This window comes from Dipodomys merriami, unplaced genomic scaffold (assembly GCF_024711535.1).
Source record: "Dipodomys merriami isolate MVZ:Mamm:240054 unplaced genomic scaffold, mDipMer1.0.p SCAF_367, whole genome shotgun sequence".
In the NCBI taxonomy this organism is placed as follows: Eukaryota; Metazoa; Chordata; class Mammalia; order Rodentia; family Heteromyidae; genus Dipodomys; species Dipodomys merriami.
The window spans coordinates 651073-672564 of NW_027205237.1; the positions used below are offsets into that span (position 1 = coordinate 651073).

Sequence of the window (21492 nt, forward strand, 5' to 3'; positions counted from 1 at the left end):
GGGGCCGGGCGGGGCTGCGGGGCGGCGCTGCGGGGCGCGGGCGGGCCGGGCCGGGCGGGGCTGCGGGGCGGCGCTGCGGGGCGCGGGCGGGCCGGGCCGGGCGGGGCTGCGGGGCGGCGCTGCGGGGCGCGGGCGGGCCGGGCCGGGCGGGGCTGCGGGGCGGTGCACGGAGCGCCTGGCCTGGGCGGGAGGAGTGGGCGCGTTGTGCGGGGCGCGGCCCCGCGGCGGGGCCCAGGGCTCGCGGAACCAAAGTGAAGCCCCGATCTCCCGTGAGCCCAGACTCCGCTCTGACCCTTCGGGAAGGCGCGTCCGCTCGGAGCCCCGCGACTGGCGAGACGCCCGGCGTTGACATTGTCCGCCCCGTCCCACCGCCACCGCCGGGGTAAAAAGCAGACCGGCCGGAGACGTCCGAACTGCAAAGGTTGCAGCCCCGGCAGTAAAACGTCAGCAAATAGGAGATTCTGGTCCTTTCTTTCAGCCAGGAGGTAACTAACCCAGGCCTCGGACCCTTTCAGGGGGCAGAGAAGTCTACCTAGTGACCGTGGAACTCCACTCCATCAGGACCTAGCAGCCCTGGGGAGAGTCCCCCAACTCTGCTTTTCCTTTGTCCTTTTTAAAGTTTAAGCTCACAATTTAAATCTCATTTAGACAATTAGAAATCATTTTTTAAAAGCTATCAGAGGAACTTCTATTATCCATGTATCCTATGACCATCTATATACATAGATTCTGTACATTCTTAAATTTCCACTGATTGAGATGACAGTAAATGCTCAACTATTGTATAGTCCTTTTAGGAAAATCACAGGTAAACTGGGGGTGATGGCCTCACCTATAATCCTTTCTATTCTGGAGGCAAAACTGGAAGATTGCAGTTAAAAGCTATCTGGAGATCTCACCTCAAATCAATGACCTGGCATGAACCCAGCTACCTAGGAGGTATGGGCAATGATGTAAGATTCTTTGTGAAAATTAAGTAAAACAAAAAGTTTATTTTTTTTTCTGTGGACTGGGAAAGAGGGTAGATTATCATTAACACCTCATATATGATCAACCTTGCCATTAAAGATTGCAGGACCAAATATATTTATCAAGAAACAGGGAATTGGGCACTAGTGGCTCATACCTATAATCCTAGCTACTCAGGAGGCTGAGAACAGGCAGAAAAATCCCTGTGAGAGACTTACCTCCAGTTAACCATTAGAAAACTGTAAGTAGCCTTGTAGCTCAAAATTGTAGACTGCTAGCCTTAGAAAAAGAGCTCAAGGACAATACCCAGGCCCTGCAAGCCCCACAACCTACAAAAAAAAGCCGGAGGGGGGGGGGGAGGCTGGGAAGAGGGAAAATCCACAGAATAAGCAACACCACAGAAAAGGTGAGAACACAGATTGAAATGGTCCTGTCTTAATCCTTGGGTAGTTGATGAAAATGGAAGTTGTCTACCATTTAGATGCTAGAGAAGAGAGAGACAACAGCCTGAGGTCATAAGCAGGGCACTACTAAGCATGATGCTTAGACTTCTAAGTAGAGAGGTTAAAAACAGACTTTCAATTTACAAACTTGGTTATAAAGCTTTCCATCTAACACAGTGATGAGTTGTATTTCAATTAGTGAACTTTTTCATCTATTTCAGTTAAGTTGACAATGGTATTTTATAACTACTTTTTCCAATGCTGCTTTTGTCTTTCTAATTGTAGACTTCTTTCCTGTTCACTGTAGATCACTTCCCGTACCAAGCATGAACTTATTTCAACTACCAGTTGTACAGTTTTGCTTTCTGGAAAGAGTCTGCCTCTGGTTATGAGCTCTGTAGTCAGGAAATTCTGGCTTCCATCTTTATACTGACTAAATCCTATCAGTCTTAGCAATTTATTTATTTATTTATTTATTTTGGTACAGTTGTGGGTCCTGAACTCTGGGCCTGGGCGCTGTCCCTCAGCTCTTCAGCTCAAGGCGAGCGCTCTACCACTTGAGCCACAGCGCCACTTCCGGCTTTTTTTTTTCTTTTTGCTTATGTGGTGCTGAGGAATCGAACCCAGGGCTTCAGGCATGCAAGGCAAGCGCTCTACCACTGAGCCACCTTCCCAGCCCCAGTCTTAGCAATTTAATGAGATACTTCTGCCTCTGGTTTGTTCATCTTCAAAGATAAAGACTTGAGAGTACTGCTTAGTGACATTTGCCATGTGTTTAAATGATCAAATGAAAGGCAGTAGGTAGGCTTAGTAGGAATAATAATGAAATCATATTTAAATATTAAAAACATTTTAATGCCAAAGCTATTATCTATTCTTATATATATGATATATAAGAATATATATGTGATCTTACCTATGATACTGTGGACCTGCTCTTCTCATATATATATAATATATATTATTATAAGTGCTAGTTCTGAGTTTCTTGGTAACCCTATTTAGCACATGACATACAATTTTTGCTTTCATTCAGTATTTACCATAGAGCATGTTATGTATCACAAATCAGAAAATATTTTTATTTGTTGTGCTGGTCCTCGGGCTTGAATTCAGCCTAGGAACTGTTCCTAAGTTTCTTTTGTTCAAGGCTAGTGTTCTACCACTTGCATTACAGCTCCACTTCTGGCTTTTTTGGTAGTTAATTGAAAATCAAAGTCTCCTGGACTTTCTTGCCTGGACTGGCTTTGAACCAGTCTTCAAATCTCAGCCTCCTGAGTAGCTATTACAAGCGTGAGCTACTGGTTCCTGGGCAGAAAATATGGTAAAATCAGTGTAGACATATAGTTATCTCAGAGCTTTAAAAATGAACATATACATAAAGGCACATTGCCTATGTGCATCTAGTCATACAAAATAATATTTATCTAAATGAATTCTGTCCAGACATAATGGCATTAAACCAGGGGAGTCATACAAATTACAGAGGAGAGCCTCCTTACATTCTAGTAAAATGCTTACTGGATCTGCTTGACTAAAGACATTTATATCCTTGCTCACTCTGAGTAGTGATTGAAATAAATCCCAGCAACACCAAGTGGGGTTGAAGAAGATCACAATTGTAAATGGCTATATAAATAAAGGCAAATACTTTTAAGAAATCTCAGCTGCATTGTGTTGCTGTTCAGCAGCTCCCATTACGCAAGAACAGGGTGAACACATACACATTCATCTCCCTGGTGCCAGGAATGTTGTCCCGAACCCCTTGGCAGGATCAGAAATACTGCCAGAGGACAAATACAGAAAGTTGTTATGGAAACAAGCCTGCTTCAACTCAAAGTTATTTACAGATGACTTTCAGGATTATCTCATGCTACAAAACCAAGTCTTGCTTCATCCAGGCCAGTACTACAAATACCTATTTTTAAGGTTTCTTCAGACAGCTGTCCTAGAGTTAACATGGTCTCCAGAGACAGGGTGGTGATGACATCACCAAGGGTGATTTGTGTGTAGCATTTTTGTGTCCCACATTCGAAACTTGTTCACACTTGCCTTGCCATTGTCCAGTGTGTAGGCTGCCCTAATGCAGGAACAGGGTGGCTGTTGACTACAGCATGTAGCAGGGAAACATTTCCTGTCTCTCTGGACCCACCTATGATAACTGTGGACCTACCCTTTTCATTCTCTCCAGTCCCTCTCCAGGCTGGACAGTAGCAGCCGCTTCTGGCCATCAGTTTTTGCCCTTAATTTGTTTTTTGTTTTTCCCCTTCTCTGTCCTTAATTGTGAATTGGAATTTTTCCAGCTATTCAGGAGCATCTTTGAAAAGAGGAAGCTTTTTGTTTTATTCCTCTTGTTCTGAAAAAGTGATTGAATAATGAGGATTTTTATAGCTTTTGAAGGATCTTTTGAACCTTTTGATGTTTCAGCAGATGAAACGGTGGAAACTGTCAAGCTGATGATAAAGGTATGCACTTTGTCCCAGAGCCACTAAAATGTATATTGATTTTAATTATGCAGTATAGCTTAATGAATGTGTTGGATGTTTTCAGCAAGCAGTAAACTGATGAAACCATTTGAAAGTACCACTATTTGTTTATAAGATAGGTTGGAGCCCGGCGCTGGTGGCTCACGCCTGTAATCCTAGCTACTCAGGAGGCTGAGATCTGAGGATCGCGGTTCAAAGCCAGCCCGGGCAGGAAAGACCGTGAGACTCCTATCTCCAATAAACCACCAGAAAACTGGAAGTGGTGCTGTAGCTCAAGTGGTAGAGCGCTCGCCTTGAGCTGAAGAGCTGAGGGACAGCGCCCAGGCCCAGAGTTCAAGCCCCACGACCGACAAAAAAAAAAAAAAAAAGATAGGTTGGTAAGAATTTAGTAGCTTTGGAGAGGTTAGTACCAGTATCACCAAATAATAGTAATTATTACCATATTATATTATTATACATATTATTACTGAAGGAAAATCTCAGTTTCTTAGGGCTGGTGAAAATGAAAGTGAGGACCCCTCCCTCTTCATAAACGTTTGGGATTTCTATAGACTCCAGGTTAACCCTGTCTAATATTTTTCCCTTTATCAGAAAATAATTATAATACCAATTGGAAACATATTAGAGATAGAGGAGAAAGATACATACACACAGAGGACGGAAGGCAAGGGAGAGAAATAGATTACAGTTCTGGTCTAGTAATACAGAGACATCCTGTCTTCATAATATGCTATTGATTTTTAAGGATTATTTCCACATTCCTCTCTCTGAGGACAAACAAGGCCGGCGGTATCTGGAGCTAGTGTATGCTGGAGCTGCTCTAAGGAACAGCTGGAGTCTTGCTGATGTTGGAGTATCTTTCTGCTCAACTCTTAAATGCTTTGTTAAGGTATGATGATCAGAGTAACATTTATCCAAGGTGTCTATTTCACTTTGAATTAAGTTGTGGATAACCCACCCAAATTAGTTTCTTAACCTGGAAGGAGGTGGCTTTTGTTTTCTTTTGTTGCCTTCTGTCTTTTGTAAAATGCACTTAAACATACTTTGTGCATGGACAAGAATTTTGCCCTCCTGCCTACTCTTTTTTCCCCTTTTCTTCTCCATCCTCTTGCTGCCTGCCTCACCCCATCACCACACACCAATATTAGAGCAAGACTAAGGGACAGGTCTGAAAGATTTACAGAGGAGCATGGCTCAGGTGCCAGAGCACTGCCTAGCAAGTATGAAGCCCTGAATTCAATCCCCAATCTGGAAGAATCTCACAATACTTTAAATGAGAGGCGATGAAGAAATTAGGTCACTCCCAGAGGCCACAATAATTAGGGCAGTAGAGTGTAGAAGAAGAAATTCTCAGTAATGGTAAGAATGATAGGACTGTTTATGTATCCAAATCTAGCCAGAGCAGAAATTGAATTTGATAATAATCGTTAACACACAGCCCTTTCCACTTCTAGAGTGCCCTTAATTAATGATGCATAACTTGGGACCTCTGGCTAGGCTTTATATTTCACAGAAACATAAAATGGTAAAATATACAAAATTTTGTGCCTAGAGATTTTCTGGAGTTACTGTCTTTAACTTGCAACCTTTTTTTTAAAGGGACAGGAGCCAAAAAAAAATTTCAGAGCTAATTGCTCTAGCATTTGTCAAGAACAAGCTTAGTTGAAAATAGATTTGAAGGGGCTGGGAAGTTGGCTCAGTGGTAGAGCGCTTGCCTTGCATGCCTGAGGCCCTGGGTTCGATTCCTCAGCACCACATAAGCAAAAAGAAAAAACCCGGAAGTGGCGCTGTGGCTCAAGTGGTAGAGCACTAGCCTTGAGCTGAAGAGCTGAGGGACAGAGCCCAGGCCCAGAGTTCAGACCCCACAACTGGACCAAAAAAAAAAAAAAAAAAAAAGTAAAAAAGAAAATAGATTTGAAAATCAAAAGAAATTTAAAAACCAAATTTGTTAAATTCCCATACCTGAACTGTTCAGCTTGCTGTGGAGAGGTACTCAGTCCCATGTTGTCAGTTGTTTTAAATCTTCATGTGGTCTGCTGAGTGTGATCCTGCCCTGAGTGTTGTGAAAATCTGCCTCCTAAAAGGCACATGGTGTCCCTGAAGCAAGGTAAAAATGAATGCACTTAAGTGCCTGAAGTGATAAAGTGAAAAATTGGTTTGTTGAAAGATGACATGTCTTTAGTAGAAGTTGGTTAGTGTATAGGAGTCAAGTATGAGCATTGGAGGTGTTTCCTTGGCACTACACCTCCCACAGAGACCCACAAACTCACCAGCCCCCACAGAGACCCACAGATACCCAGGGTCTACTGTACTCTTTACCCCACAAGAAAACATGAGCCTCAAAGAACTACTAAAGTACAAAGTCTCCATTAAGTGGGCACTTACTTTCTCATATTTAACATTAAATTTTTTTTCAGGGGTTGGAGGCATGGCTCAATTGGTAAAGCATTAGTCAATGAGTAAATGCATCAGGTACAATGGTCTCAGATGGAAAGATAGAAAAAGATGGGGGAAGAAAAAATTGTTATTTCTAGTAGTCCTTTAATATGCATTAAGTAGTAAAGTATTAAGTAGTAAAGACATGTAAAATAATAAGCATTGCATGACCCCACTTGCATAAACAAAAGACCATGTTATAATGTTTTATAAACATTTATTGATATATATTTTTTCTATCATTGAAGAATGTTTAATTTTCCAAAAATGAATTAACAGCCAGATGCTGGTTGCTTACACCTGTAGTTCTAGCTACTCAGGAGGCTGAGATCTGAGGATCATACTTCAAAAACAGCCTGGACAAGAAAGTCCATAAGACTTTTATCTCCAATGAACTACCAAAAGGCTAGAAGTGAAGTTCTGGCTCCAGTGGTAGATCAACAGTCTTGAGTAAAAAAGCTAAGGGACAGTGCCCAGGCCCTGAGTTCAAGCTCCAGAACCAGCACAAAAATAAATTAATAATTAATCAATAAAACAAATCAACATCTATCTCAGTGATGTAAACTTCTCACAGAGCACTAATATTTTCTGGAATTTTAACACCATGAGTAGGATACAGAGGTAAAATAATTTATTCAAGAAGGCCAAACTAAAATATAACTATGTTCACAGAATTGGCTGACATACAAGTTTCAATTAAAACTCTCAGGTTCTGTGGAAATCTTCCTGAGTATCTTCTTCTGTGTCTAACAGAATCACATTTAGGAATTGTTGTCACTCATATTCGAAAGGAAAATAATGTCTTTATTCTGAAGGAAGAGAATCACCTAGTGTTGGCTTACCTCTAAATAAATTTCTGTTTAGACAGTAAAATAAGTTCATTTCTAAAGTCCACACTACTTACTATACAAATACAAGTTGAAAAAAAATAAGCTTATAATAGCAAGTTCTCTTCATTAAATAAATTAAAAAAAAAAAAAGCCAAGCACCTACACCTGTAATCTGAGCTACTTAGGAGACTGAGATCTAAGGCTCACAACTTCCAAGCTAGCCTGGGTAGAAAAGTCCAGACTCTTATCTACAGTAAACTACTCATAAAAGGCCAGAAGTGGTGGTGTGGCTCAAGTGGCAGAGTAGTAGCTTTGAGCACAAAGAGGCATAGTACATGAACATTTTTATTGAAAAGTAAGACGTTTTGTGTGTATCTCCTACCATGGCATCTTGGTTTGTTTCTAAAAGGAAAAAATCTAATATTAGGTATGCCCAGCAGTGGCCTGCATATGGTATTGTTTACTTAATACCATCTGACTTCATTGGGTATAATTAGCCAGCCAGTCCTGATTCAGAATACTTGGGGAGCAGTCTCACAAAACAAGGGTGGAGAGGCGCTTTTCATGCAAGGTGGCAGTTGCCATTAATTGGTACCTGTCTGCTCTCTGAATGTACCCAGAAGGCAGAAGCATCTGTCAGCCACAGCAGACTACTTCCTTTTGCCTGCTATACCCTTTCATTCTTTCTCTCCTTGCCCATTCATGAAGAGTTACTTGAAGAAAGCAGATTTAGATCGCCTCTCTATCTCTTAATCTTGTAGTTTAGCATTAAAGGTGGAGATTATCTGCTTTTTTTTCCGACTACCTAAGAAAGTCATGATTGTGCTAAATCTACAAAACAGGAAGCACAACCAGTTTCCCTTTTCATTAAGAAAGAGGAAATGTAATCATCTTCTCCTCCCCACCCACTTCTCATATTTGCTGGTTTGGGCTTGATTAAACTTTGCTAGCAGGATTAATATTTTCCTCCAACTTTTCAGCCTGCCTCCACTAATGATATCTCAGCGCCACTCTCTTTCTCATTTGGGTTGTAAGATAAAAGGAACATTTAAAAAACTTATACTTTACAGGTGGACACGTTGCAACAATGAGAAGTACAAGTTGTTATGTCGAAAACGAACTTTACAACTTTGGTGGGGGGGGGGGGTCGGGGAGGATTGGGTGGGGGGACCAGGGGAGGATGGGAAGGGATGGGAAGGGGAAACAAAGGAGGAGGCTACAATGCTTGATAAGAAATGTACTCATTATCTTGCCCATGTAATTGTAACCCCTCTGTACAGTATTTTCACAATAAAAAAATAAATAAAAATTAAAAAAAAACTTATACTGTAGTTTTAATAGTAAAAATACGGGGTTACTGCATTTTTAAAACAACAACAACAAAGCAAATAGACAGTGGGGAACACTGAACAAGGAGAGAAGCTTTCCCTGCCTCTCTCCCTCGACTCAGTTGAACTCCTGTTGCCTTCTTAGACAGTTTTTGAATCAACCAAAAATTTAGAACCCACCGTATTCCAAATCAAAGCGCGGGAGAAGGGAGGGCTTCACCCAGATCACACCTCTGCCGGTACAGTGTGGGTGTAGATGGTCCACATCGTCCAGGTGTCTGCTGTGTCCACTAAGTGAGAATGGTCTCGGGGCTGTCAGGTCTCCTCCAAGCAGGGCCTTCCTTAAAGTCACTAGTGTCCCCAGAGATGGATGAGGGGTTCCACACACAATCACAGGTCCTTCAGCTGTACTCATGAAAAATATCCCGAGGTTTCTCACAAAAAGGAGTCCCACAAGATACATTTTTTCACCAACATTTAGGATAATAAGGTAGTGAGAAATTGATCATGAATCATTTCCTGCTCCTCATGCAGCAAATGGGAGTTACAGGCTCAAGATGGTAGCTCCTATCTGGTGCTTTTATCCCTTTTGAGGTGGGCCAAATCATCTAGTCATGTCATTTAGCAACTCATCCTTAGACGGTAGTTCAGGGTGGGCGAGACCAGTGAGGTCCACAGGTGGCCTTCCAGACTTCCTTTGCCTGCTGCATCCTTTCATTCTTCTTTCCTTGCTCAGTCACGAAGAGTTACTTGAAGAAAGCAGATTAAAATCCACTCTCTGTCTCCTAATCTTGTAGTTTAGCTTTAAAGCGGAGATTATCTGGGTTTTTTTTTTCAGTTTACTTCCTTTTTTTGACCTCTGAGTCTGGCCCTCCTGATTGATAGTTGTTTAATCTTTTTGTTTCTCCTTCCCCATTCAGGACAGGGGAGCCGGACAGTCAGAACTAAACTGGCCTTTGTTTTCACCCTTCACTCCCTGTCGTGGAGGCAGTGGCGGCTCCAGGACCCTCTCACACCTCTGTCCCTAACCCCACCAACAAACAGTGAGTTCCTTCCTGCTCCTTTCTGTCACTCCCTAGGAAGAAGATAAGCCCGTTCTCTATGTGTTCAATGCTGTGACCCAGGAGACAATGCCAGTCTTGGAAGACATTTCTCTTTTGGATAAAAAAGTGTCCGATCTCCGGACACTTGTGACTGGGCAATGTGGCCTCCCCGTGAGTGTCTACTGTCTCCGCACCCCACAAGGACTGGAGATGTATGACTGCAACACCCTCAGGGACTACCAGGCGGACCTTGGTACTGCACACCTCCACAGCATAAAATACTATTCTGAAACCGACTCTGTGCACCCTTATCTTAAAATGGTGCCAGTTAGATTAAAGCAATCATTTATATACAGTGCGGGATGAGGTGCCTCACCACACAGCCCTAGAATCAGATTACAATCTCTCTTTAAATATTGTACTTTCAGGTTTCTGCTGTAGCTAGCCATCAAAAAAGACAAATCCAAATTTGACAAACTCTACATTGAGTTTTAACCCTATTAGACCATGATTTGAATCTGAAAGAGTATTGCATGGGGGGGGGGGGGCGGTAAAAAGATTATTGCTTGGGGAGAGTGAGTCCTTGCAGACGTTAGCAGGTGAGGCTTCAGCTGAGTCCTGAGTTCTCCCAGGGCTTTGAGTTACCCCAGGGCTTTGCAGGCACATGGGTGAAGTAGGCTTCCTTCCCATAACTGCTAGTGAGGCACTGATCCATACTTCTCCTGGCTACTGTGTCTGCCTGGCAATATTCCTCATATTATTTCAAACTGAGGCAGCCAAAACTTTGATATCAATTATTGTCCCCATTTTTGACCAGAGAGAGTGAAGTTATAAGATCTGTCCCTGGCGTATCTGACTAATTGTGCATGCTTGCTGGATGTTGACCCGTCTGGAGAATGATGAAAGCTCAAGCGATGATCGAATTGTCCAGAGAAATGCCAGAAGACAAAATGAAACTGGGAGAAATGATCATACTGTCCTCAGGTCCTACGCTGTTCAGATCACAATGACATCATAGAGCTGAAGAATTCAGAAATGGCCTAACCTATCTTTTTTTTTTTTTTTTTTTGGGTCCGGTTATGGGGCCTGAACTCCGGGCCTGGGCGCTGTCCCTCAGCTCTTCAGCTCAAGGCTAGCGCTCTACCACTTGAGCCACAGCGCCACTTTTGGCTTTTTTCTGTTTGCTTATGTGGTACTCAGGAATTGAACCCAGGGCCTCATGCATGCAAGGCAAGCACTCTACCACTGAGCCACCTTCCCAGCCCCCTATCTTTTTTTTTTAAAGCATAGTTTTTGAATGGCTCACTCAAGATGTAGGTTGCATGCTTTAGATATGAAAAAAAATCCCATTTTAAAGTCATGCAGCCAAAAAAAATAGTTCAGGACAAAGCTCTTAGTACAAGCAAAGTCTTTTAATTCCCTTGCAGGGAAAATGTGGAGATGGGTTGAGTTAGCAGATTTAAGGTGTATATTCTGCCTGTAAAGGTGGAGTGCTGAACACTGTGAGAAGTGCTACAGAGAGCTGTGTAGCAAGGGCCAGAGGCCAGCATTGCCAGGGCTTGGGACGTGCTGACATCAAGGCAAGCGGGCATCAGTGGAGGCAGACGGTGCGACATGGGGGCTGTTGGAGTCAGGAGGGAAGCAGGGACTTTGTTCTTTGACAGATGATGAAGAACACACTTTCACCAGGCTGGGAAAAAGCCAGACAATCCCCAAACCTTTGATCCAGTGAAAGGTTCTCAGTGAGCTCAGGGAGAACAACTTGACAAAGCAGATGGGGACAGAAAGATTGTAAGACTTAAAGTGAGAAGTGCGGGACAAAGGGCTTTCCGGGCGACAGAACATTTAGTAATTCAGTAACTTACTTAGAATCTGTCCAACTAGCCAGGTATGGTGGAATTTAATCCCAGCTCTTCAGGAAGGGAAGGCAGAAGGATCAGGACTTGGGCTGCATAGAGTAAAAAAGAAAAAAAATATATAGTACATATACAATTTTTTTTTTTTTTTGCCTGGGGCTTGAACTCAGGGCCTGGGCTCTGTCCCTAAGCCTCTCAGTGCTCAAGGCTAACGCTCTACCACTTGATCCACAGTGCCACTTCTGGCTTTTCTGTGTATGTAGTACTGAGGAATCAAACCCGGGGGCTTCATGCATTCTAGGCAAGCACTCTACCACTGAGCCACATTCCCAGCCCACCTATATTCTTTTTTTTTTTTGCCAGTCATGGTGCCTAAACTCCGGGCCTGGGCGCGGTCCCTCAGCTCTTCAGCTCAAGGCTAGTGCTCTACCACTTGAGCCACAGCGCCACTTCCAGTTTTTTCTGCTTATGTGGTGCTGAGGAATGGAACTCAGGGCCTCATGCATGCAAGGCAAGTCCACTGAGCCACCTTCCCAGCCCCCACCTATACATTCTTATATAAAATTATATAGGACAGATGTTCATTTTAGTTCCATTTCTAGTTCTTAACTCTGCCCAGGTTTTCCTCTCCTCTGCTTCCCTACATGCTTATCTGCTTGTTCTTCTGTATATGTTTTCCATGTGATGATAAGCAGACATCAGTCCTTTCTAGAACAGAGTGAATGACTGTGTGCCTGTTTTTCACCTTCTGATGCTGGTGACTGGTTTTTACTTCAATGCCTCCTGCTTGTATTCATGACCAGCTAGAGTGCATGGCCCCTTGGAAACTAACCCGGGAGCAGAGAGAGTCCTGCCAGTTCCGATACTGATTTCTGGGCCAGCTCCAGGACAGCTCTGCCAACACTGGGAAACATACTGTGCCATCTTAATTCTCTTTATTTATGAGAAAACTGGGGCTTAGAGAGGTGACCTGATCAAGGTCATACTGCCCACAAACAGTGACCAAACCTACAACTGGGTTCTTTTCAATCATTTATATGGACAAACCAGCAAGCTTTTATTGATGTGCTTTAAGTTCTGATCAATGTTTTACTTTGATTCCTCAGTGTAGGGAGCTCCAAGCCAAGGTAAAGGTTTCCATATTCAGGAAGAATGCAGACATGGGGGAGACGGGAAGCCGCCACCGACAGTGTTGGGACTGTGGTCTAGAACAGGCTGGTGGCTCTCAGGTGCTCTCCAGGCTACACTGTGTATGGTGGATGGGTTTGCAATGGGAAAACAGGTGTAGCTTTGCAAAGCTCAATTTCCTGGGTCCCCTATTTGAAAAGAACCTGCAGTTAGGGTAGTTAGGAGACTTGCATAGTGTGGGGTCCTGAGACTTGAGTTTTCCTACTTTTACTGTCCTCTCCGTGAAAAGCTTGGGAAGTATGTCCTGAAGCAACCCAGCAGTTTTCAGGAGGTTCCAATAGATCCCCTAAGCTAAAGAAGGAATTTAAGTGTGTGACAAAGAAGGCATTAGAGACCTGAGACCCTGAAAGGCTAAAAGGATTATTCAGTCAAGGGTGATTAGAAATTCTCTGAATATTTAAAAGTTGAGCATTTAAGAGAAAAAACTCTCAATTGCTACCTTTGTTCTTTGAGAAATAAGGACCACTTTACTACAAGTAATTGATCGCTTGTTATTTGCTTACAATTGCTAGCAAACAGGGAATTGATGTGTCCGTTCTGTGTGTGTGTGTGTGTGTGTGTGTGTGTGTGTGTGTGTGTGTGTGTGTGTGCGCGCGCGCGCATGCATGTGTCTGTATCTGTGTGTGCTGGTACTGGGACTTGGAACCAGTTCCTTAAAGTGGAACAAAATCCCAGCTCCAAGGAGGTGCCCTTCTGATGTTAAAGAGGATTAAGCTAGAGGCAGCTGAGAGCCTGGGGGCAGGGATGGACAGATAGGCGGACGGGAACCCCCATCCCTACATCTGATAGAGAGAAGTTAGCCTCCAATAAGTCTTGCTAGTGGTAGTCTACAGCTGGCAGCTGGAGAGCAGAAGACCCTCTGGGCAATCAATCTAGCAGGACTAAGGTGGCGGCTGACACTGGAAACGCTGGAACCATGAAGCAGAAATGTGACCCCTGAGATTAAGGCTCAGAGCAGGAAATTTAAAGATGATTCTTCAGTCCTGAAAACCCAAAGACAGTGTAGGCTGGTGGGGTTCACCACAAGGGGCTCAGGAGGGGCTGGGTCAGACAAGGCAGGTAGGATGCACAGGGGAATGCCAGCTCTCCACTCTGGAAGGACCAGGGCTGTTCTCTGTGCCTGGAGCCCAGAGAGCTCACACAGAGGCTGTGTCGCCCCAGCTATGGGAGAACAGTGAGGCTAGCGCTTTCCATGGCTCATCTGTGATGATTAGGGTGCACAGAAGGGAAATGGCTTTCCCAAGCTAATAGAGGCTCAAGTTTAGACAACAACAAAATCTCCTTCCAAGATTACTTCTCCTTGGTCATCTGGCTCATGTCTTGGTTTGGAAAAGCTTTCCTTATCACTAGAAGTGTTGCGGACTGTCAAATCATAGTGATAGACTGAGCTAGAACTACCTTTTTAAAAATACTAATAATAGCCGGGCGCTGGTGGCTCACGCCTGTAATCCTAGCTACTCAGGAGGCTGAGATCTGAGGATCGCGGTTCAAAGCCAGCCCGGGCAGGAGAGACCGTGAGACTCCTATCTCCAATAAACCACCAGAAAACCGGAAGTGGCGCTGTAGCTCAAGTGGTAGAGCGCTCGCCTTGAGCTGAAGAGCTGAGGGACAGCGCTCAGGCCCAGAGTTCAAGCCCCACGACCGACAAAAAAAAAAAAAAAAAAAAAAAACTAATAATATTAGTACCCGTTAATTGTGCAATGGAGGCTTTATTGTGACACTTGTAGCCTGTAAACTAAATTGCTTCCTTCTCGTGATCCACAGGTACAACACTTCGTCTGGATGTCTGGGATGGATGGAAGGAATTTCTGATGGGCTGTCTCCTTGGACAAAAACTCAGAGTCCAACGCTATTTATCAAAAGAAGGACCAGTACTCAAGTAGGGGGATAAAGCAAATGCAGCATTCATGGACTTAACTTCTTACTAAGGCTCTGTTACAGCTGAAGCTCCACGTGAATGCTGCTGGCCCCAGTTATCCAGATACTGGCTGGAGTGGGGCTACAGAGGTGCCATGAAATAGTTAAATAGAGACTGTTTAGTGTGGTTTGGATTTTACACTTTGAACACTTTTGAACATACTTATTTTCAGAATAAGTAGGTTGCCACTCACATTCTATTATTATTATTATTATTATTATTTTGCCAGTCCTGGGGCTTAAACTCAGGGCCTGAACACTATCCCTGAGCTTCTTTTGCTTAAGGGTAGCACTCTACCACTTGAGCCACAGTGCCACTTCTGGCTTTTTCTGTGTATGTGGTACTGAGGAATCGAACCCAGGGCCTCATGTATGCAAGGCAAGCACTCTACCACTAGGCCACGTTCCCAGCCCCCACCCCATACTTCTTTTTTTTTTTTTTTTTTTTTGGGTCCGGTCGTGGGGCCTGAACTCTGGGCCTGGGCACTGTCCCTCAGCTCTTCAGCTCAAGGCTAGTGCTCTACCACTTGAGCCACAGCACCACTTCCGGCTTTTTTCTTTTTGCTTATGTGGTGCTGAGGAATTGAACCCAGGGCCTCAGGCATGCAAGGCAAGCACTCTACCACTGAGCCACCTTCCCAGCCCCACATACTTCTTTATCTGAGTGTTCCCAGCCCCACATACTTTATCTGAGTGTTCACGATCTGCCACAGGTGAAGTTGCTCATATGGCTGGTGAAGAGGAGCAGGTGGGTTAGAGGAGGAGCCTACACAGTAAGGCACTCTGGCCAGCTGCTCCCACCTGCCTAACTGCACAAACCTCTAGGGTTTAACTCAGTGGTGGTTCAGGACAGTGCCCCTTCCTGAGAGATTCAATTCAATGTTACAAAAGGCATAAAGTGACTGGTTAGGGGAGCCACTTTTTCAGTCTTAGGAAATGCTCAAATAGTTTACACTAACTTCTGTTTGGATCCTGATCTCACGATCAGGATTCAAACACGTAGCTGTGTTTCAGAAGAACTGAATGCAATTCGAGACCAACACTGTTACATGTACTGTCTTACTTCACGCTGACACCTTATGAGGTGTTGCAGGTGCAGTACAAAGGCCAGTGCAAACCCAAAACAAGGAAAGAGGAGGTGAGAAGTGGAGACAGGAAGCAGATGAAGGATGGGGTCCTTGGAGGCCAGAGGAGGAGTCTAAAGTTAACTTTCACCAGGAAGCTACTGGAGGCTGCAAAACAGTAGACAGGCAGCCCCCAGGTTATGGAATACAATGTTCACTGTGTGCCACATGGCTCAAGATGGGATGCCAGCATTGGGAAAGTGGGAGGGGAAGGGGAAGGTAGGAAGCCAGCACTAGGGAAGGCTGAGCAGAGAGGAGGGGTGTAGGGAAGAGAGAGAGGTCAGGTCAAGATAATAGTACTGACAGGGAGAAGCCAGAAAATTCTAAACCATGCGGCATTGCTTGCAGTCATTTCCATTTGCTACTACATGTGAGTAAGCAGGACCTGTAAAACTTAACCTTATGTTACCTAAGCCTTTTCTTAAACATGTTAAGGGAAACAAACATGGTGCTGGTTTTTGTGTTGCTGACTTACCAACCCTCCCGCCCCACCTGTTTTCCTCATACAGGTATCAGAGAAGGGTGGCTCTGTATATGGCTGCCTTTCACGGCTATACTGATCTCAGCGAGTGGGCCCTGAAGCAGGGTGCCAGGCCCCACGAGGCAGTTGGTGCTCACCCCTACCGCGCTTGGTGCCATGAAGCCCTTCACGCAGATGTCTCCAGATGCCCGGTGCATGCCGCTGCAGAGACTGGCCAGCTGCTGGTTCTGAAGGCCTTTGTCAACTGCAGCGTTCTGTGTCTCGTATGCAGAGACGCTAGGGGACAAACCCCACTGACCATCGCGGCCAGACACAGGCACAAAGACTGTGTGGTATATTTGCTAAGCAAAATGTGGTCCACGGTGCCTTTTCTGAAAATCGCAGTCCCGATGATGCTTTATATTAAAATAAAGCAATGGATCCTCCGAGCTCAGAATCACAGCCTTCACAAAAGCCAGCTTAGCAGAGCAAGAGGCTTGGGGGCAAAAGTGGGAGACACTGTGATGGTGGATGGCTTTACCACCCCAAAGATGACCTCCAAGAGCTGGCATAAGGCTGGGAACAAGGACTCACAAAGCACCCTGAGCAAGCTCCCACCCCTTAAGGGGCAAGCTGCAAGCAGGAAAGCTGGCAATGCTCTGGTAGTTTCACAGAGGAGCTCCAGAGAATGGACCCTCACGTTGCCGCCGCTGGTAGATGCAGATAGGTTCTCTGACGTACAAAGACCCCAGCAAGAAAACCAGAAGATAATTACTGCTCCATCTGGGAAACAAGAGGCGCACATAAGAAATACATACCTTCCCCAAGTCCCCCTCCCTCCATTTTCAAGAGTGGGCTGCTCCCACCCGCCCTTTTACTATGCATCGCCACGTGCTGAGGGTCTTCTGAGGTCCTCCTTTGTGTCTTTCTCACAGTACAGTGGGAGGACCCCCCGGGAGAACGCGGTCTACTGCCTAGCTGTGGCAAGGTAATGCTTTCTCCTTTGAGCATGCTGAGTAGACTTTAATACAGCAGGTCCTGGGCAGAGAACATTTTGTAAAGTCCTCCTATAACAGCGTCAAAGACCACATCTTGCTGCACATGGCAGTTCATGCGTACAATATGACACTCAGGAGACTGAGGCAAGAGGATCACAGGTCCAAGGCTAGTCTGGGTTACATAGCCAGGTCACGTCTCAGGACACCATGTCTAGGACACAGGCTCATGTTTAGGACACAATGGTAGTTGTGTATATTCCCTTACTCCTCCAGCTCTCTGGAGGAAGAGTCATGAAGAACTGAGCATCACTCTGATCTGTTACTGAGGCTGGGTTTTTGGAGCTAAGAGGAGAATGTTAATTATAGCTCAAAGGAAAAGAAAAACTTAGCCAGGCGCTGGTGGCTCACGTCTGTAATCCTAACTACTCAGGAGGCTGAGATCTGAGGATCATGGTTCAAAAAGCTAGCCTGGGCAGGAAAAGCTGTGAAACTCTTACCTCCAATTAACCAGAAAAATCCTAAGTGGCGCTGTGGCTTAAGTGGTCGAGTACTGGCCTTGAGCTGAAGAGCTGAGGGATAGTGCTCAGGCCCAGAGTTCAAGCCCCATGACCGACAAAAAAAAAAGATAAGAAAAATGAATTATGGGAAGAAGCTGTTGAAATGGTCATGGAGAATGGATATTAATGAAAATAGAAGGAGAGAAAGGAACAACACTGTTGTTTAAGTAACAGTTTAAGTACAAAGACTGGAGCACATGTACCCTGTAGTGGCTAGGGTGGCAGAGAAGGTGAGTTAAGAATGCAGTCCACTGAAGGGGACTTCAGGCACACTCATTTGCACAAGGTAAGTTTAGATCATTCAAATGCATTTCAAAGAAAATTCACATTAAACCATAGGACCTGCGCATTGCCAATGAACTGTGTGGATGCCTATGATTAGAAAAGCATAGTTGCATGGTTAGCTTTTCTCCCTCAGTATGATGAAAGGGTAAAAGAACAAAGCTAGATTGTCGCTGCCTTTTTGTAATTGGCTGTGCATTTCAATTCAACTTTATTTGAGCGAGTTTGTTGCCACCTAGTGGTAAGACAAACCTGGGCTGTAAAACGCAGAATTTTAAGATCCCATCTGAGGTTAACAGTAGATGAAAACTACTTACGTTGCAGTGCTTCAGTCTTTGTAATTTGTGAGAGATCTGTGGAATTCGAAAAAGGAGATAATCTAACTAAATTAAAATATAGAACCAGGCATGGCAGCACACACCTGTAATACCAGCACTTGGAAGGCTGAGGATTTTGTAAGTCCTTCCATAAGTGCCTATATGGTCCAGCGTACTGTGAGGTAGAGTGGAAATATATGAGTTTGTTTCTGAGAATCTAGCCCAGGCCTTGTGCATGCTACAAGCATCTTACCACTGAGTTACATACCTAGCCCCTGAAACCCATGCTTATGTATAGTTTCAGATGACAGCGGCCACCAGTGCTTCCTGGGTGGAGTATTTCCTGAGGGAGTAGCATGTGTATAAACAGTAACACTCATATGCCACACTCATATCACTCACAGAGCTTGGTGGATGTGCACGCTTCCATATATCCATGTAAACACCACCCAGGTCAGATGCAAACTGTCTTCTGCACCCCAGATTTTTCCTCATGTCCCCTGCCACACCCCCTTCCTGGAGACCAAGAGGTAGTTGGGTTGGGCTGGCTTCTCCATGTTTATAAATGCATGTTATCCTCCTCCAGGAAATTGGCTTAATTTAATCCAGTTTATAGTCTCTTCCCACAGTTACATTGTATTTGTGCACATATTCCTGAAATTACCTTCTACTATCATTAAAAAAAAAAACTTTTAAAGCAAAATACCCCACTGGTTGGGCCCCAGTGGCTCCAGCCTGTAATCCCAGCTACTCAGGAAGCTGAGATCTGAAGATCCAGGTTCAAAGCAGACAAATCTAAGATACCCTTCCTTATCTCCCAATAACCAGTGAAAAGCTGGAAGTAGAGCCATAGCTCAAGTTGCAGAGTGCCTGTATTGAGCAGAAAATGCTAAGCAAGAATACAGAGTTCAAGCCCCAGTACTGGCACCCAAAAAAAGTTCCTACCGTGAGTCTGGGGGTAGGCAGTGATCAGGGAACAAGTGGTACATAGGAATGCCTACGTTTTCACATGACGCCAAGTAGTTTCTGTTCCTAGTTGTAGGTTCTGAATTCTAGTGCTGCCTTGCCGGAGAAGAGTCATTCCCTAGATAGACCAACAGCAGCAACAAAACCAAGACAAATATCCCCTTCCTCTCAGCTATGGACAGAGGTGAGAATGGGCTTCCTTATGAATCATGTCGTTGTCTTGCAGTGCCTTTAAAGAGAAACGCTGGCTTCAGCAGCTAGGAATAGCAAGAGTCCTGGCCAAAAAGAGCATTTCTACTCTGACTACCCAGGAAGGTCTGGCCGTGTGTGAAAGCCATCCACAAATTACACTTTGAAAAGTCATGGCAACCCTGGTTTGGGCAAAGATCTGGTGAGATGGAGTCTCCAGTTCTCCCATGAAGACCATCCTCAGCAAGTACGGAGTGTTTGCCGGTGTTTCCTTAGATCCCAAAACTCAGGAGAGATTCTGAGGAAGAACTCACAAGCAACAATGGCAGTTGCTTACCATAGGATAGAGGATGGGGTGTTTATTGTTTGATTTTCTGCTTTTCTGGATTTTTTTCAGTGCTTTGAGGTTTTTAAGTTTTACAAATGTAGAACATAATAAAAAACTAGACCTAAGTTTAAAACTTTTACGAGAAAGTCCTTAGGAGAGTTACAAATGAGGACTGCAGACATCTTTTTAACTTCTGCTGGAAGTTTCTATTAACTTTAAAATGAAGGTCATGTTTACAGATAATGTATTGGGTGGGTGGTAAATGTAAGGACCAAGGGCCTGACATAGATCTGTGCAAACAACATTGGCCCAATCCAGATGTGGACCACTTTATTTGCAATCAGAAGGTGTCTTCAAGCCCCTTTACAAGGCAGTCTCAGGCCAGATTCCCAAGTCACTGTGCCTGGGTTATTTTGCTCTATTGATGTTTGGGGATTCAATTACATGGCCGCATGTGCCAATGCTAATTTGTTTTATTGCTTACTGTGCATTACTCAATTGTACAGATACAGTATAATCTATCTGTTCAACTAGCTGGAGATTTAGATTGTCTTTGGTTTTGAGATACTATGGATGAAGCCCTTAAGAACATTATTGTAAAAGCTTTTTCCTGGACATATGTTTCCATTTCTTTGGGTAAACAACTAGGAATTACTGGATCATAAGATGAATGCACACTTAACATATAAGAGTGGTCTAAGCGTTCTCCGGTGCTTTTCCCATCTCACACTTCCACTAGCAATACACAAGCGCAGAACTTACCTCGTGAGCTTCACTAACGTTTGCTGTCAAGCGCTGTCATTTGAGCCATTCCGTGGTCCTCTTGCTTCAGCGCCCTCAGTGGGTTTATGGGTATGTTTTGATGAATAAACGGTTTTAGATTTAAGTACAAGTTACTGTTTTTATCATCCATGCTTTGTTTCCTTTCTTTTTTCTTTTCTTTTTTTTTTGTCGGTCATGGGGCTTGAACTCTGGGCCTGCGTGCTGTCCCTCAGCTCTTCAGCTCAAGGCCAGCGCTCTACCCCTTGAGCCACAGCACCACTTCCGGCTTTCTGGTGGTTCATAGGAGGTGAGACTCTCACGGGATTTCCTGCCCGGGCTGGCTTTGAACTGCCATCCTCAGATCTCAGCCTCCGAATGGCTAGGATGACAGGCATGAGCCACCGGGCCCGGCCTGTTTCCTTTCAATTAATACTTTTTTTGGTGATGTTGGAATTTGAACCCAGGCCCTCGAGCTCACCGGCTTTTGGCCGGTCCCCCACCCCTTGAGCCACACCTCCAGCCCTGCTTTCTGCAGGTCATGTTAGAAACGAAGTCTCACAGACTTTGTCCATGGGCTGGCTTTGAACCGAGGTCCTCTGACCTCAGCCCCCGGAATAGCTGGGCTTGCAGGTGTGAGTCTCTGGGCTCTGACAATTCCTTACCTACCCTGGACTCGGGAGGTACCTTCCTACACTTTCTTCTGGAAGCTTCACTGGTTCAGTATCTGTGTCTCTCTGTCTCTGTTCTCTGTCTCTGTTCTGTCTGTATGTCTCTCTTTGTCTCTGTCTGTCTCTGTCTGTGTCTGTCTCCGTCTGTGTCTGTCTCCGTCTCTGTCTGTCTGTCTCTGTCTCTCTGTCCCCCCCACCCCCCGCCTTTCCTCCCTCCCTATTCCCACTCTTTCCCTCTCTCTCCTCGGGCCCCGCAGCTGGGTTTGGGGAGCTCCGGGGAGCGCGGGGCCTCCCGGTCTCGGGTTGGCAGCGCACTGCCGCCGCGGCCCGCAGCCCTGCGCGGGG

At 44.8% G+C, this 21492-nt stretch overlaps 1 protein-coding gene and 1 long non-coding RNA gene across 5 annotated transcripts; one reads left to right on the top strand and one right to left on the bottom strand.

Annotated features, from left to right (window-relative positions):
• The first annotated feature begins 200 nt into the window (after positions 1-200).
• On the top strand, positions 201-20603 carry LOC138804497 (protein ANKUB1-like). 3 transcript variants are annotated; one of them, XM_069988784.1, is made up of 8 exons: positions 201-485; positions 856-939; positions 3840-3877; positions 4644-4787; positions 9572-9788; positions 14344-14458; positions 16130-17068; positions 19427-20603. In XM_069988784.1, exons 2-8 carry the CDS (start codon positions 909-911, stop codon positions 19554-19556), a joined length of 1614 nt encoding a protein of 537 aa, XP_069844885.1. In that variant the 5' UTR covers positions 201-485; positions 856-908; the 3' UTR covers positions 19557-20603. The 3 variants fall into 3 exon arrangements, with proteins under 3 accessions (XP_069844885.1, XP_069844886.1, XP_069844887.1); XM_069988785.1 differs by having other exon boundaries at positions 3843-3877; XM_069988786.1 differs by lacking the exon at positions 856-939.
• On the bottom strand, positions 9737-20568 carry LOC138804499 (uncharacterized). Of its 2 annotated transcripts, XR_011365279.1 has the most exons (5): positions 20480-20568; positions 17576-18270; positions 16239-16863; positions 11401-11483; positions 9737-11296 (listed from the first exon to the last, which is right to left on the bottom strand). It is a non-coding gene; the product is annotated as an uncharacterized lncRNA (long non-coding RNA). The 2 variants fall into 2 exon arrangements; XR_011365278.1 differs by having other exon boundaries at positions 9737-11483.
• Positions 20604-21492: the final 889 nt, after the last annotated feature.

Excerpts from the sequence above, each read along its gene's own strand:
- LOC138804497 (XM_069988784.1), top strand. The coding sequence starts at position 909 with ATGACCTGGCATGAACCCAGCTACCTAGGAG. Across the intron at positions 9,789-14,343 it reads GGACTACCAGGCGGACCTTG|GTACAACACTTCGTCTGGAT; the intron begins GTACTGCACACC and ends CGTGATCCACAG. Across the intron at positions 14,459-16,129 it reads AAAGAAGGACCAGTACTCAA|GTATCAGAGAAGGGTGGCTC; the intron begins GTAGGGGGATAA and ends TTCCTCATACAG.